The 16701-nt window shown below is 52.3% G+C and overlaps 2 protein-coding genes across 2 annotated transcripts; both read left to right on the forward strand.

Annotated features, from left to right (window-relative positions):
• Window positions 1-1576: 1576 nt before the first annotated feature.
• Window positions 1577-9031, forward strand: Birc5 (baculoviral IAP repeat containing 5). Its single transcript, XM_051159134.1, has 4 exons — window positions 1577-1798; window positions 2138-2247; window positions 6389-6506; window positions 8874-9031. The coding sequence occupies exons 1-4, from the start codon at window positions 1688-1690 to the stop codon at window positions 8961-8963; spliced, it is 429 nt and encodes a 142-aa protein (XP_051015091.1). The 5' UTR covers window positions 1577-1687; the 3' UTR covers window positions 8964-9031.
• A 3405-nt stretch (window positions 9032-12436) lies between these two features.
• On the forward strand, window positions 12437-16534 carry Tmem235 (transmembrane protein 235). The gene is made up of 4 exons (XM_051159142.1): window positions 12437-12682; window positions 13855-13935; window positions 14472-14609; window positions 16196-16534. Exons 1-4 carry the CDS (start codon window positions 12505-12507, stop codon window positions 16435-16437), a joined length of 639 nt encoding a protein of 212 aa, XP_051015099.1. The 5' UTR covers window positions 12437-12504; the 3' UTR covers window positions 16438-16534.
• The last annotated feature ends 167 nt before the right edge of the window (window positions 16535-16701 follow it).

A 16701-nucleotide genomic window follows, 5' to 3' on the forward strand; every position in this document is an offset into this window, starting at 1 on the left:
GGGCAGGAGAGGAATGTTAGCAGTCTTGTGCAGGACTGACTCATGACAGCTTAAGCTGGGACTCAGAGTACATGTAACTGTTGCTATTTCAAAGTGTCTTTAAGTCTACTGATAAGCAGAGATGCCCAAGACCTTTAAGGGTTTTTTTGTTTTGTTTTGTTTTTCAAGACAGAGTTTCTCTGTGTAACAGTTCTAGCTGTCCTGGAACTCACTCTGTAGAGCAGGATGGCCTCGAACTCACAGAAATCAGTCTACCTCTGCCTCCCGAGTGCTGAGATTAAAGGTGTGCGCCACCACGCCTGGCTCCATGACCTTTGAAAAATGAGTGAAAATGAGGACATGGCCGTTCAGAGGTATGGTGGTAGAGAAGGCTTTATTCTAGATCGGAGGGAAAGCACAGCTAGAGGCATCTGGAAGAATCGTGTCTGAACCTGGCCAGGAGAGAAGAAAAGATGACAGTGGGCAAAAAGGATGAGACGGTAAGGGAGGAAGGCAGGGATGGGGGGCGGCGGCTGGATTATAGAGGAGCCGCTCAACCGCTGGGCTCTCATGAGAGGTTTAGGGGAGGGAGCAAGAAGTGCTGGAAGGAGGCACAGGCACTGAGTGATACTTGTTCCATGTTTCTTTGTGACATGACAAACACCTTCTTGTTGAGCTGCTTAGTCCTATCTATGGCGGTCCTGTTCTTCAGTCTGTGAGGGCCCCTGGCAGGGAGCCTGCTGGGGTTAGCTGAAGACCAAACTAAAATATCAGGACAGTCGTTTGCAGCGCCAACTAGGGCTGTGCCTCCCGAAATGCTCAGCCTGCTATCTGCTGTGCGAAGCTACAGCAACCACAGGGAGCCTGGCAGGAAGGGAGACACTGTAAACCGTCCCAGTACAAAGCGGCCTCAGCAGCACCGGGCTCGGCCAGCCGTCGAACACAGGAAGCAATCTTTCTTTTGCTCCTGGACTCGGGGAGCGGTGTGTGGCTGCTTCTCTTTAGTCTGAGCGAGATCGATGGTCTCAGAGATAGATACCCATTTTTCTTTCCCAGCTTTGAGACATACAGACCCCGCCTACATCCCAGGGTGTTTACAGGAAGGATGGTGCCGGCAGGGAGGTGGGTCTCCCTCTCTTCCTAACGGTACCCCTAACCAGCGTGTAGGTGGGTTTAAAGACATTTCCATCCCCGTATCAGCCGGGTGGGGCTAGCCAGAGCCTGCAAACCCTGAAGCAGGAATGTCCGCTGCAGGAAGAAGAACCCACAGAGCAAGTAGTTCTTTCAGCCTTAACAGGCTTAACAGAGGCTCCCCAGGCCAGTCCGCCATCCTGAGCCACTCTCCGCGTCCTCTGGGACGCAGCTAAGCTGCGGCCATCTGATCCCAAACAGGACTGCCAGAAGGAACCGCTACAGAGGACACAACTCCCAGCACGCCCTGCGCCGCCACTCCCAGAAGGCTACGCGCGGATGCTCATGGGGCGGGGCTTTCTCGGCTCGCCTCGCGCCGTCCACTCCCAGAAGGCGGCTCGAGGCCCGTCAGAGGGCGAGGCCTGCACGGCACTCCCGCCCTCGCCGCCAACTCCCAGAAGGCCGCGGGCGAGAAAAAGGAGGCGGGGCGCTCCCGGCATGCTCCGCGGCACTCCACCGCCCGCCTGTTTTGAATCGCACTCTCCGTGGTATTGGCGGGGGTTGTGACGGCAGCGTTATGGGGGCTCCGGTGCTGCCCCCGGCCTGGCAGCTGTATCTCCTGGACCACCGCATCTCCACCTACAAGAAGTGGCCCTTCCAGGAGGGCTGCTCCTGCACCCCAGAGCTGGTGAGCCGGCCCCTACTTGCACTTCAGAGTCCGCAAACAAAACATTTCCGCCCCAGCTTCAAGAGCGATTCCACCCCGGGCCTGGGGGTGCTATAGTGTTGGGGTCCGGGATCAGAACCCCCCACACTCGCTTCGCACTGTTAGCTAGGCTGCTTTACTGTGGCCAGGACAAGGAAAGACTGCCTTGTCCTCCAGGAGGCGACCCCACTTCTCCCCATCCTTCCGCCTGGACCACTAAGGCTGTTTGTAAGCGCCACTGTTGTTAAGCCCGGTCGACCCGGCCGCCCTACCCCTCGGCCCTTCACACTGTTGATTCTGCTCACGAGCTGTCATTTTCAGATGGCGGAGGCTGGCTTCATCCATTGCCCTACGGAGAATGAGCCTGACTTGGCCCAGTGTTTTTTCTGCTTTAAGGAGTTGGAAGGCTGGGAACCAGATGACAGCCCGATGTAAGTCCCTGAAGGCTATTCTCAGTGGGGCGCCTGGTGCCCTGGTTCCGTTGGGAACCTTTTGGGTTGAACTGACGTTGGGGGAAACCGTTCGTATTTAGTAGAAGAGCATGGCCTGGTCTTGAACTTGTTATATAAAGCTCAGACTAGTCTTGAGTTCTCAGTTTCTGTCTGTCTCCTGGGTGCTGCCAACATACATGGTTTTGCCTGAGGTTTGTTTGTTTTTTTTACTGAGACAGGCTTTGTCTGGGTAGCCCTGGCTGTTTTGGAACTCTCTCTATAGACCAGGCTAGCCTCGAACTCAGAGATCCATCTGCCCTGAGTGCTGAGAATTGTAAGAAGTTGTTGTTGTTTTTGCTAATATGCAGATGCATGTCTTTATTTCTGTTGTGGGTGTGTGAGTCAGACACCTAAGAGCTGCAGTTATAGTCAGTTATAGACTCGCTTTGCACACCAGGCTGGCCCCGAACTCACAGTGATCCGCCTGCCTCTACCTCCCAAGTGCTAGGATTAAAGGTGTGTGCCACCGCCGCCTGACTCTTTTTTTTTTTTTTTTTTTTTAGGATTTATTTATTTATTATTTATACAGCACTCTGCCTGCATGTGAGCCAGAAAAGGGCACCAGATCTCATTGTAGATGGTTGTGAGCCACCATGTGGTTGCTGGGAATTGAACTCAGGACCTTTGGAAGAACAGTCAGTGTCCTTAACCTCTGAGCCATCTCTCCTTATTAAAAAAAAATCTCTCTCATTAAGAAAAATATTACCATAACTTTATTTCTGTTTTTATTTTATGTGTGTTTGCATGTGGCCGTCTTTCTTGGTGGGTGTGGATGTAAGGACAACTTTGGAGAGTCAGTTCTCTGCTACCGTGGGGTCCTGGGATTGAACTCAGGTGAGCAGGTTTGGCAGCAAACACCCTCACCTGTTGAGAGCCGCCTCAATGGCCCCTGCTTGTGATTCTTTAAAACTGTCACTGCTGAAATGCAACCCACACTGCAAAAATCTGTGTGGCCCTGGCTGTCCTGGACTCTGTAGACCTGGCTGGCCTTGAACTCACAGAGCTCCGCCAGCCTCTGCCTCCCTGGGTGCTGGGATTACAGGCGTGCACCACCACCCGGCTTGTGACCAGTAAGAGGATGGTGTGCTGCCGTGATCAGTGAGAGCTGCCAGTGCTCTTGAAGTGTGCTGCGATCGGTTCATATCAAAGGGTTTGGCGCAGGAGGGCTGGCTCTGTGGTTAAGAGTACTTGTTGCTTTTGTGGAAGACCCTGCACCCACCTGCTGGCTCACAACCACCTATGTGTAACTCCAGTCCCAGGGGTCTGCAGGCACCAAGCACTTAGGAGGCAGAGGCAGGTGGGTCTCTGTGAGTTCAATGCCAGCCTGGTCTACAAAGCGAGTTCAGGACAGCTAGGGTCACACAGAGAAACTGTCTCAAAAAACCAAATAAATAAATAAATAAATGGGGGGAAGGACTTAATTTTGGCCGACTTTGGAGCTTATATGGCTGTATTCTCACTCCAGTCCTGCATGAGTGAAGTGATTTCTAGCAGTTCTTTGACAACAGTTGTTGTTTTTGTTATTTATACTGTGCTCTGTCTGCGTGTACACCTGCAGCCAGAAGAGGGTATTAGATCTCATTCTAGATGGTTGTGAGCCACCATGTGGTTGCTGGAAATTGAACTCAGGACCTCTGGAAAGAGCAATCAGTGCTCTTAACCTCTGAGCCATCTCACTAGCCCCTAAACAATTTTTTATTTGTGTGCATGTGTGTGTATGATATTGTGGGGAGGTCAAGGGCAACATGTAGAAATTAGATCTGTCTGTCTTTCTTTCTACTATGTAGGTTCTAGGCTGGAACTCAGGCTGTCAGGCTTGGTGGCAAGCATCTTTACCTGATGAACCATCTTGGTGGCCCAGATTTTTAAAGTATTTGACATGTGATTCCTATGAGTTTATTTTTTAATTTTTTTTTGTATATGGGTGTTCCTTTTAAAAAAAAAGAATTTATTTATTTTATGTATCTGAGTGCTCTATCTGCATGTACACCTGCATGCCAGAAAAGGGCATCAGATCACAAAGATGGTTGTGAGCCACCATGTGGGTGCTGGGAATTGAACGCAGGACTGTTTAGTACAAGAATTGCCACAACAAACCTCTCCTACCAATCTCAGTGAGATGTTGATGGTCTATTGACAAGGCTGACTGCAATCAGGGCCACAGAAAGGAAGCCTATGATGCCAGCCTGTTTCTACAGCAGGCCTGTGTGTGTGTGTGTGTGTGTATGTGTGTGTGTGTGTATGTGTGTGTGTGTGTGTGTGTGTGTGTGCACGTGTGTGTGTGTATGTGTGTGCGCGCGTGTGTGTGTATGTGTGTGTGTATGTGTGTGTGTATGTGTGTGTGTATGTGTGTATGTGTGTGTGTGTATGTGTGTGTGTATGTGTGTGTGTATGTGTGTGTGTATGTGTGCACGTGTGTGTGTGTATGTGTGTGTATGTGTGTGTGTATGTGTGTGTGTATGTGTGTGTGTGTATGTGTGTATGTGTGTGTGTGTATGTGTGTGTGTATGTGTGTATGTGTGTGTGTGTATGTGTGTGTGTGTGTGTGTGTGTGTGTGTGTGTGTGTGTGTGTGTGCGTGCGCGCTCTATCCCCATCACACTTGTCAGATCACACTATAGATGATTGTGAGCCACCATGTGGTTGCTGGGAATTAAACTCAGCACCTCTGGAAGAACAAAATGCTCGTAACCACTGAGCCATCTCTCCAGCCCCGTAAGCAGGCTTTTTATAAGAAAAATCATAACCAGGTAACCAGGTGGGAAGCAAGGGGAGGGCAGCATTTCATCATTTTGACTAGCTAAACACAGGCATCATTTTGTTCCGAGTACATTGTATTCAGGGAGCTAGACAAAGCATTTTAAGCTGATTGCTGGGATATCAGCTTGGGGACTTTCCAGTTAGTTCTCCACCATTCCAGGAGAAAGGAACATAGCAGGGTACTGTGGTTTTAAGTAGAACATTAAATCAAGCAGAATGTTCAGCAAGTATTGAATTGTAAAGTAAAAGGCTGTGCAAGCTCCAGGCAGGAAGAGCCTGAGAACATGAACTTAGTGTCTCCTCATGATCAAAATGGAGACTTAAAAACAAAATGGCTTCTGTTATGCTAAAAATGAATGCAAGTGTTAACAGAGGAGCTATAGTTACAAGGTCCTCTGGAAGAACAGCCAGTGCTGTTGAGTGCTGAGCCATCTCTCCAACCCCTTGGTTGTGTCTTAGGGTTTCTTTTTTGCTGTGTTTGTTTGTTTTTTGAGAAAGGCTTTCTTTATGTAGTCCTGACTATCCCGGAACTGTAGACCAGACTGGCGTGGAGCTCTGCCTCCCGAGTGCTGGGATAAAAACACTCTCTACCATGCACAGCCTTAGTTAGGGTGTCTTTTCTTTTCTTTTTGTTTTTTTGAGACAGGGTTTCTCTGTGTAGCCTTGGCTGTCCTGGACTCGCTTTGTAGACCAGGGTGGCCTCAAACTGACAATGATCCTCCTGCCTCTACCTCCCTTAGTGCAGCGATTAAAGGCGTGGGCCACCGCGCCCCACTAGGGCTAGTATTATTGTGAAGAGACACCATGATCACAGCAACTATTATAACAGAAAGCATTTATTTGAGACTGGCTTATAGTTCAGAAGTTTGGTCTGTTATCATCTTGGTGGCAAGCATGCTACTGGAGAGGCAGCTGAGAGTTCGACGTCCATATCAGCAGGCAGCAAGAAGAGAAAGTGACACTAGGCCCAGCATGAGCATCTGAAGCATCAAAGCCTGCCCCCATGACACACACACACAGAGTGAATTCCAGGACAGCCAAGGCTACACAGAGAAACCCTGTCTCTAAAAACATAACAAACAAAAAAAATCATTCAACCTTCCCTATTGGTTACTAAAGGACTCCAGGAAAATATTCTAACCATCGGATGGGGAGACATAGTGGAAAGAAGATAGCTGCGTGGGATGTCCCCAGGAGGCTTGGGTCTGATGCTTTGCTCTTGATGCAAAGCAGGGTACACTAAGAGAGCATGGCGATGGGAGATGGGCTATAGGTTATGAGTGGCTGTGGCTTTTTGACATATTATGTATTGGTTTTTCTAGGGAGGAGCATAGAAAGCACTCGCCTGGGTGTGCCTTCCTTGCTGTCAAGAAGAAGATCGAAGAACTGACCCTCAGTGAATTTCTGAAACTGGACAAAGAAAGAGCCAAGAACAAAATTGTATGTATGACAGAGACTAAAAACGGAGAGCAGACCCGGTCCTCAGAAGCCCTGAGGACCTGCCTTAGGGAGTGCCCTTCACCTGGGGGCCTCGTGGGGCTAGAGGACAGACAGCACTGACCCAGAATGTGTGGCCTGGGGTTGTGCAGTGAAGACCTGTCCCTGGGTGGTCACCTTCCCACATGAGAGGCAAGCATCACAGGAAGCCCTGTTACAGGCTGACCCCTGGGGTGGCAGCAGGGTGGGTGGAGGCACTTGCACTAGAGAGTGTTGCCTGAGGTGGGCTCTGAAGCCGAGGTACAGCTGAGCTCTGTCTCTTGTCACATGGAGTTAACTGAGAAGGCAGGTGGCATCGTAGGTCCACAGGGAGGTGGCTCCTGTGCAGCCAAGCAAGAAGAGTTAGGTTGGCCAGAGGCCAGAGCTCATAGTGAATGGACATTGAGTCCATTTTTACAATGAACACCCCACGTTTTGCAAGGATTATTCACTGCCATTGTTCGTCTATCTGAAGTTCGGGTTTAGCCAGGTAGCCAGGATCCTTATGTGCTGTCACACTTGGCAACTTTTTGAGGGAAGCTCGGGGAGGGTTTACTGGCCAACACTGTGGAGGAGACAGATGCCCTGTGCTGTCCCTGGTGCTTGAAGGCGGACTCCCAGCTGGCCCTGGGCCTGTTCTCTGTGTTTCAAGGCAGACGCTGGGACCTGCTGTCTTGCTATCAGGATTTCTCTTCAGCTTTGTTCCTTATGGAGGTCATTATGAAATAACTGTCTGATACTAGACACTGAGGTGGCAGTGAGTATCAGCAGGAGGGACACTGGCACAGTAAAGAAGGTGTTGGATCTGAGCATGCTCAGACACTCTGGGGATGGCGGCATGTCAGCCCTGATGCTCAGTGTCCTTATCACAAAGTACTCTGTTGTTTTGAAGCAGAGTTAGGATTCAGTAAACATATTTAATACAAGCTTGGGCACAGAAGCAAGGGAAGATGCGCTCAGGAGGAAAGACACAGCACTCAGGGTTCCCCCTGACTTTGGAACCATTGCTCCAGACTCAACCCCTTTTTCCCCCCTCTTTTTTTTTTTTTTAAAGATTTATTTATTTATTATTTATAGTCTTCTTCCTGCATGTACACCTGCATACCAGAAGAGGGCACCAGATCACATTATAGATGGTTGTGAGCCACCATGTGGTTGCTGGGAATTGAACTCAGGACCTCTTGAAGAGCAGACAGTGCTCTTTACTGCTGAACCAGCTCTCCAGCTGCTCAACCTTTTCTTTTTCTTTCTTTTTTTTTTTTTTTTTTTTTTTTTTTTTTTTGAGATAGGTTTCTCTGTGTAGCCCTGGCTGCACTGGAACTCTCTCTAAACCAGGCTGGCCTCAATTCATAGAGATCCACCTGTTCTGCCTCCCAAATGCTGAAATTGAACTCAGGACCTTTGGAAAAATAGCCAACCTCTGACCCATCTCTCCAGCCCGAAGACAAGGTTTCTCTCTGTACCCTTGGCTGTCCTGGACTCACTTTGTAGACTCAGCTGGCCTTGAACTCACAACAATCAACCTGCCTCTGCCTCCCTAGTGCTGGGATTAAAGGTGTAGGCCACCACACCCAGCCAACTTGTTTTTTGTTTGTTTGTTTGTTTTTTAAAGATTTATTGTGTATACAGTGTTATCTGCTTGTAGGCCAGAAGAGGGCATCAGGTTACATTATAGATGGTTGTGACCCACCATGTGGTTGCTGGGAATTGAACTCAGGACCTTTGGAAGAGCAGGCAGCACTCTTAACCGCTGAGCCATTTCTCCAGCCCCCCAATTTGTTATTTTTAAATTGAGTTCTCTAGGGCTAGAGAGATGGCTCAGAGGTTAAGAGCACTGGTTGCTCTTCCAGAGGTCCTGAGTTCAATTCCCAGCAATCACATGATGGCTCACAACTGTCTACAGTGAGATCTGGTGCCCTCTTCTGACGTGAAAGTGTTATAGGCAGGCAGAACACTGTATACATAATAAATAAATAACTTTTAAAAAAAAGAAAATTGAGTTCCGTAACCCTGGCTTAGAGGCATAGGGTACAGTCCTAGTGTGCAATCCCAACTAATTTGGTTGGCTGAAGGAGAATTGAAAGTTAAAGGCTACATAAATTGTTTCTAAAAAAACAAGAAAGAGAAGTTGCAGCTTATAGCTCAGTAAGAGTATTTGCTAATTATGCTTGAGGACCTAGGTTCAACTCTCAAAAATACAAAAATAATTACTTCCCTTTTAGTAATTGTTATTTTGTCATGATGGTAATAAAACTAGGGTGCCAGACTTGCTAGGCAAGCCCCCCATGTCTGGGCTCCACCCCAGCCCCATGTGTCTGTTCATCATTCCAGGCAAAAGAGAGCAACAGCAAGCTGAAAGAATTTGAAGAAACTTCGAAGACCATCCGCCACTCCATTGAACGGATGGCTGCCCTGCTGTGAGCCTTTGCTGGGGCAACTGGCCCTGAGTGATGTGCCACATCTCGCCACCTGTGCCAGCTCTCTCGGCCCAGGCTCTCTCTCTCGGCCCAGGCTTCCTCGCAGCGTCTTAGAGAGGGAGATGATGGTATTTTGAAACTGGTTGTCCAATACTATTTTTTATTTTTGCTTGAAAGTGGCTCAGGCTGTGCAGCTGCCTCTCTCTCTTGATTTTGTGGCTTTGCACTGTTGTGACCTGGACTTAAGTACTGCAGAAAAGAGTGGGTGGGGAGGGCAGTGTCCTGTGACAGGACCTATTGGGGGGGGGGTGTGCCCATGCAAGATGTTTCTGTCTTCCTGTTTCCGTGCCTGGCAGCTGACGCTTCCTGTGTGCCGTAGGTGTGGTTATATGTTGGCACTGACGATTCATCTGTCCTTCTGATGCGACTCTTCTACTGCAGTGTGATGGAATAAAATCATTTATAAAAGTGGACCACAAGTTCTGCCTGTCTTGGAAAAATGATTTCTTTGCTTTTTTTTTTTGAGACCAGGCCTGACCTGGAGCTCTATATAGCCAAGGCTGGCACTTGAACTTGATCCTGCTGCCCCCACCTCCCAGGTGCTGAAACACTGAAAATCTTCCTGTCTCACATGAGCAAAAGTCTCTGAATAAAGTCACAGTCAGTGAACTTTCTAGCTCCTGGCTCAGTCTGTGGGCTTACCAGGTTTGGCAGGGAGAGACCTCAGCCCCCAGGGCTGTTCGCTCCACGTCACCAAAGTGGTGCCTGGTTTGAGTGCACTCAGCTCCTCCCGTGACTGTGCCCAGGCCCTGCCTCCTACAGTCAGCTTACAAACTGTCTACGTGCCTTCTGGACATTGAGAAGGTTAGAAAATGCCAGCAAGGGCCTAGGTGAGTGTGCTACAGCACCCCACAGGAAGAGGCACCCTGAACATTCTGTCATTCAAGTTCCTGTCCAAAGCTGCCAGCTGGACTAACAGGGCTGGGGAGAGGTATGCCTTCCGCCACTGTAAGTGCTGTCTGGTGGTAGGGTGGAGGAACATGTCAATGGAAGCACCTTGTTTCCCACAGCAAAGCTCTGGCTTGTTGGTGGCTGATCAGCTCTGCAAGTGGAGCCTCACAGACTTGTGGGTTCCACTTGGTTTGGGACCACCTGCAATTCCCATCACTACCCCCTAGTCATGGTCACATGGCTTAAACAAATGTCTAGCGCCTCCTTAGGGTGTGTGAACTGGCTTGGCTGCAGCCATGTTTTGTTCGAGATGAAACGCTGTGCTTGTAGCCTATGCCCTTCAGCTCTGGAGAGCCCTTTAGAATGCTGGGTTTTTGCCTTGGCGTCTGCTGGGCTTCAGCCTGCACACTGGGTGGATGAATTGGTGAGGCTCATCTGTGGATGTGCGCCAAGCTCAGTAAAATTAGTGCCAGTTAGCTGATGTCCAGCTGCTGGAAGATAATTTAGACAATTCCAGCTGGTTCCCCAGACTCAGGCTGGAGGCAGAGTTAGCCTGGAGCAGGTGGCTTGTCAGCTGCATGGCTGCCACTAGAAACAGCTCCTGTTCCAGCTGCAGAAGTGACCTAGTTGAACAGTGGCTCGGATGCAGGCCTATTCTTGTCACTCAAGAGAGGACCATCTCTTACCCCGCCCCCCCAAGCACACCTCTCGCATCTGCACTGATGGCTTGTGCTAGCTTTGAAGAGCCCCTGAGGCCTAGTGTGACTTACTGATGAGACAACACGTCATGAATACTGGAAGGTTCTAAAGCAGCACCTCTCAGACTGCATTTGGGGAAGTACACTGGCAGAATTCATTAGCACCACTCCTCAGGGACCAGCACCTGCTGCCTAGAGGACAGTGTAGTCAGCCTCACAGAAGCCAGGGTTGAAAATGAAGTGGGTATGGACGGCTCAGCGGGCCATCCTCCAGCCTCTCAGCCTGAGGAGTTAGTGCAGAGATGGCTTGGATGCCTCATGCTGTCGCTCCCCCAGGGTCCCAGTGGCTGTTGCCTGCTCTAACAGTTGCACTGGAGCTGTAGCAGGAGTGGGAACCTTTGCAAGCCCCTCAGGGGCAGGGGGCTTGGCGGGAGGGGGACAGCCAGGCCAGCATGTCAACCCACAGTTTCACACAAGGAGCCTTTGACAGGAAGCAAGACTGACTGTTAGGCTGTTAAACTGCTGGGTAACTGCCAGGTCACCTCATGTTTGCGTGGCAGGAGGGTCTCCCTTTTTCCTCTCCTGCCTTGGGAGGGCTGCGTCTCTGAGCACCATTCGGTTGTTAGTGTTCCCCCACATTACTGGGCCACTGGCTACCACCTGGTTCCAGAGCAGGGTGTCTGCAGGACAGAGCCAGCTGGGTGGGCTGTCACAGCCGATGCAGCCGGGGATGGCTTAGTGTACATGTGGAAAGAACAGTTTGCAAAATACTGAAAGAATTCTGTGCTCTGTCTGAATTCCACATGAGGTATTGTTTTAATAACTTTGCTAAGATTGCTTTTATCTCCAGACTATATTCCTCAAGCCAAGAGCTTTGCAAAGAGAAATATTTATTATATGTATATTATATTTTATATAGAGAGACTCAATCCCAGCAAGGGCTCGGTTGACCTGAGTGTCAAAGCTGTGTTCAGGAAAGACCATCTCTGGCCCTTCTCTTCAGGGGTGGTGATTGAGAGGCTCTCCTGTTCTCAAATGTAGCTCAGTCCACCCCAGCTTCAGCTGCCTGGATTCCTGTCCTACTGTTAGCATCTGACTCCTGTCCTTGAGCAGTATGTGCACCCTCAAAGTGAGTTACACAGAAGCAATTCTTCTCCCTGCTGCAGGCAGCTTATCCTACTGGTCCTCAGGAAACCAGGACCCCAAGCTGAGATGTAGCACACCCTGAGTTGTCCCTAAATGTGCCAGCTGGGTGTGTCTGCCCCCACTCCCACACCTCCATTCTAGGAGCTGTTGGTGCAGTGGTCCAGCTGCCGGCTGCTGCGGCACCAGGGGGCGGGGCTGAGGTGGGGTGGGAGGAGTCAGGCTGACCTCCGACTCTTTTCCCAAACTCCACACAGCAGGGTGGGCATGCTTGTGCAGACCTGTTTGTGGCAACACTGGGATCTGAACCCAGCTTTGCCGGCTCCAGCTCTGGCACAACTTGAGATTCCCTCCCCACCCCTCAGCCCCAGCCCTCCACCCCCCACCCCCCACCCCCGCCTCTTCCCTTACTGCCTGGCCGGCGCAGAGAAGCGCTCCATTTCCTCGCAAACTTGGCCACTCGCGCCGTGGCAGAGAAGCAGCGGTCACAGAAGAACCTCGGACAGTGCCTCTCCCGCGCTCCCCCCCCCCCCGACCCCGCCGCCTTCCACCTACCTCTGCTCCCAGCCAGCCTGCTCCCTGCCACCCCTCCCGTGCCCTCTCCTGCTGAGGCTCCCGCCCCTCCCACCTCCTAAGCCCTCACTAGCCAGCTTCTGTTCTCTTCCGAACCTTGACTGCCCCCAGCCCGCCCACAGTTCCCTTGGTCTCCAACTCCCCGCCACCCCTGCAGCCAGCTGCCCGGCTCTTGCCTGCATGGCCCTGTTGGCGGCATTACTCCTGAGCGCAGCCCTGGGCGCCCTACTCAGCTTCGCGCTGCTGGCGGCTGCGGTCGCCAGCGACTATTGGTACATCCTGGAGGTGGCGGACGCTGGTGGCCCCGGTGGTGCGCAGCAGCTCTACTCGCATTCTGGGCTTTGGCGTACCTGCGAAGGTGAGCTACACCCAGAGACCCCCGCCCTCTCACCTTGTCTATTTCTATTTCCCTCCCCGTGCCCTTATAACCCTCCATCCTCCGAGTCTCTGAGGCATCTCGGTCTGCTCCTCAGAGGTCTCTTAGTTCCATCGCCATCACAGTTTCCCCTCAAATTGCTGGGTGACAGTTGGGATGTGGAGGGGGTGAGAGGAAGGAGGTCCCTGCTCAGGGACAGGCTGCTGCCACTGTGGCCATGGCTAGGAGGTTGGTGGGGCCGGCACTATGCTTTCTTAAGTTCTGAAGAGCTTTCCCTTGGGGTCTGGCTGGGGAGAGCTGGGATGCCATCGAGAGATGGCAGGTCAGATGGGCCTGCTCCTTGCTTCTGAGTAACGTGACAGTGTTTACCTCCTTAGCCTCTCTAGGTCTAGATGTTTCCATGGAGGTCGGAGGAAGAGCACAGAAGTCTGGGCCTCAGCTGCCAGGGGCGCAGTCACTGCTTGCTTCTCCTTTGCAGGGTTGCAGCCAGGGGACCAGGGAGAGCCAGACTCCTTCCTGGAGGAGGGGCTATGGGGCTGAGGAGGGTAGGAAGCACAAGTGTGTATGTACATGGCTAGGGCCACAGACCTTCATCTAAGTGACCAAGGCAGTGCCATGTCAGTGTGTGACTGTGGCTTTGTGTGAACACATGGTACTTACTTACTGCGTGTGTGAGGGAATATACATTGTGTGAATGAGAAGCAAAAATAAGTATACGATTGTGTGTGCGTGAGTGCGCGTGTGCACGCACTTGCGCACTTGTATGTGCAAACATGCGTGTGATGATAGAATGACCAAGCTGTTCATCTACTGACATAAATCTCTTATGTGTACGTACTTGGCACACACGTATGTGTGGATGCATATGTGTGTGTTCCTGTGTAAGAACCAGCGAGCCCATATAACATGAGTCAGGAAGGCTCCAGAATATGACGTCTCCTCTTTTGGGGACCCAACCTGGGCATTTCTGAGTGTTGGAGATTTTAAACTCACTTTGCTGAAGATACGGCCTTCTGTGGCCCTTAACTAAATAAGAGGCCTGGTCTCTAGTCCCATTAGGAGCCGTGACCCTGGGTTCCAAGAGTCAAACAGGGTCCTGAGGCTACGGTACCTATGTTGCCCACCCCCACCCCCATTTGTACCTTGGCTTTCAGGGCAGAACAGCTGTGTGCCCCTGATCGACCCGTTTGCCAGTGACAGCCTGGAAGCTTCTCCCTCCATACAGCACCTCCTCTGTAAGTCGTGGGGCAGAGCCATCGTTGACTCTCCAGGCAGGTCTGGGACCCAAGCACCTCAGCCTAGCCCGCCAAACTGCTTCTGAGACCTCAGGCACCCAGATGGTGCTTCCGTCCTAGCCCTCTGACCACAGATGCTGGAATCCCAGCCTGCTCTGCCCTCATGCCTCAGTTTCTTCTCAGTGGAGCCTACTCTTGTCTCTGAGGATGTCAACTACCTCAGAATATGATCTCATGGGGGCCCCAAAGTTCTCCTTCTGGACTGACCGGTTTTCTAGCTGGATGACCATAGGCAACCTACTGCTCCTGAGAGGACTGAGGGTCGGGTGGGGAGGGCATTGGCGGAGGCTCCCTCAGCCTGGCCTCAGGAAGCCTGGACCAGAAAGAGGTGGCCACTGGGGGAGGGTCTAGTAGTCACTACGGAGGGAGGCATCAGCTTGAGGCTGCTGGTGACCTGAGGAGGTGAGGGCATGGCTATCTTGGGTTCCTTCTTAGAGGCAGGCCCTCTGCCCGCCCTGAGCCCCCTCTCCCCACAGCGCTGCATCGCACGGTCATGGTAGTCCTGCCCCTGAGTCTCATCCTCATCGTGTGTGGCTGGGTCTGCAGCTTGCTCAGCTCCCTGTCCCGGAGTGTACCTCTGCTGCTCCTTACCGGCTGCTACTTCTTGTTAGGAGGTGGGTAATGAGGTGGGGGGTGGGAGGGTCCCTTGGAGGATCATCTTGGACTGCAGGTCATGGGAGTGGGGCCTTCACTCTCACTTAACCCCTACCTGGTCACTGTCACCCTCTGAGCATTGGAGAGCTAATCCCCACCCCCAGCAGAGGTACCCTAAGGCTGGCCCAGTGCAGGGCTTCTGCCTGGGGCCTGGATCCACGGGAGCACCAGGGTGGAGCTTGTTGGCCTGGGAGTCTTGAGGGTCTCCATGGTAACTGCAGAGTAGCTCTGTGGGCAGATGGTGCAAGAGAGGGGTGTGGGTCTTGACCCCCATCTGCTCCTCCTACCAGCTGAGAGGGGTCAAGGCAGGGCAAACAGAGGCATAATGTCCTTGCTAGTCCCCTCCCTAGTCTCAGGCTATACCAGCCCCAGGCCGAGTTCCAGTTAAGGCTGATTTAGCAGGCTAGAGACACAAGGCTTCCAGAGCCAGGACACTGGCACTCAAGTCCCCTTGAGTGCACTGTCATCAGAAGTGGGCAGGTGGCCGCACAGGGCTCGGTCCTCAGCAGCCTTCATCACTGGGGACAGATTTGTGCTGGTCTGCAGCCTCAGGCCAGTTCTACTCTCATGGCTGTGACCACAGTGATGAGATTTACCCAGGGCTGCAGCCCCTCGCAGACAAGCCTGCTTCCCTGCAGGGGACACTGGGCTGGCTCTTCAGGAGACCTTTGGTAGGAGTGGGATGGGCCTGAGACAGGGAACCCAGAGCCGCAAACTAATGAGACAGACATTCAGACCCAGGTCTCCTGAGAATGAAAATATGTGTCACAGCCTTGACCAGGGAGACTGTGAGTGCAAAATCCAATTAGGAAGCCCCGGGAAGCCACTGGCAGCTGTAATGGGGTTGGGTTTATAACTGCGAAGCTTCGTGATGGCACGGTGCCTCTGCATTTTTCTTGGCACAGGCAGAGTCAGAAGGCAACTTCTGGGAGAGGCTGACCCCACCTTTCTAGTCAGAGGGTACTTTGCCCTCAGGGCAGGAGGGGGGGGCAGGGACTGGGGTTGCCTGAGTCAGGATGTCAGGAAGATGGGCAGATGGAATGTACGCTGTAAGAGGGCTGAGGTTGAGAGACAGAGTGTCATTCCGGGGAGCTGGGTGCTACAAGTGCAGTGGACCTGCCCCTCAGGAGGCCTGAGAGAGTGGCCGGTCCACTGTGAGTGCTGACTCCATCCTTGCCTCTCCCAGAGTGCAACGCGTTAGATTCGGCTTCACACCCTTCCCCAGAATAAACCTGTAGCCTTTGCTGGGGCAGCTGGAAACCCTCCCTCCTGTACCCCAACACTGCCCAAGGGCTAGGGTGAATGGAGGCCAGATGGTGTGGGCTGCAGAGCTATGCCCGTTCTGACATCACTGAGTCCTGGGGCCATTTACAAGGGGTTTGACATGTCAGGTGAGGTCTCAGGGTGGAGGGCTATTGGAGCCCCCTAACACCCCATCTCCTAAAACCCAGAGCTCACAACACTTAGTGCCTATCAAACTGGTATTTGGGAGGGAGAGGGCACTGAGAGCTGGGTCTGAGCAGTCTTGCTGGTCCCCTCTCCCCAGGCGCCCTGACGCTGGCAGGGGTCAGCATCTACGTCAGCTACTCACACCTGGCCTTTGTGGAGACGGCTCGTCTGTATGGCGTGCAGCACGTGCAGGATGTGCACATCAGTTTTGGCTGGTCACTGGCCCTGGCCTGGGGCTCCTGCGCCTTGGAGGTGCTCAGTGGTGCGCTCCTGCTCACAGCTGCCCGGTTCCTTAGCCTGAGCCAGCGCCCAGGAGTGCCCCACTCTGTGATCATCTGAGTCCCAGGGTAACAGGGTGGTGGGAAGAAGGAAGGAAGGCTCAGTCACCCCTGACATTTGCTGGACTCCTGGCTGGGAAGCTGCCTCCGGGGCGGGGCGGGGCAGGGTTGTGGCATGTTGGGGAAGTGATCGTTCCCAGGCCAGCTGGACATGAGCAAGGCAGGCACACAGACGGTGGTGCCGCAGGTCATGAGCTCTTGATGGCATAGTCTTTGATGGCACAGTTGTGTGGTACCTCAGGGTTCTGGGTCTCTGGTGAGTGCT

This window comes from Acomys russatus, chromosome 16 (genome assembly GCF_903995435.1).
Source record: "Acomys russatus chromosome 16, mAcoRus1.1, whole genome shotgun sequence".
In the NCBI taxonomy this organism is placed as follows: domain Eukaryota; kingdom Metazoa; phylum Chordata; class Mammalia; order Rodentia; family Muridae; genus Acomys; species Acomys russatus.

Excerpts from the sequence above, each read along its gene's own strand:
- Birc5 (XM_051159134.1), top strand. The coding sequence starts at position 1,688 with ATGGGGGCTCCGGTGCTGCCCCCGGCCTGGCAGCTGTATCTCCTGGAC. Across the intron at positions 1,799-2,137 it reads GCTCCTGCACCCCAGAGCTG|ATGGCGGAGGCTGGCTTCAT; the intron begins GTGAGCCGGCCC and ends TGTCATTTTCAG. Across the intron at positions 2,248-6,388 it reads GAACCAGATGACAGCCCGAT|GGAGGAGCATAGAAAGCACT; the intron begins GTAAGTCCCTGA and ends TGGTTTTTCTAG.
- Tmem235 (XM_051159142.1), top strand. The coding sequence starts at position 12,505 with ATGGCCCTGTTGGCGGCATTACTCCTGAGCGCAGCCCTGGGCGCCCTA. Across the intron at positions 12,683-13,854 it reads GCTTTGGCGTACCTGCGAAG|GGCAGAACAGCTGTGTGCCC; the intron begins GTGAGCTACACC and ends CTTGGCTTTCAG. Across the intron at positions 13,936-14,471 it reads CTCCATACAGCACCTCCTCT|CGCTGCATCGCACGGTCATG; the intron begins GTAAGTCGTGGG and ends CTCTCCCCACAG.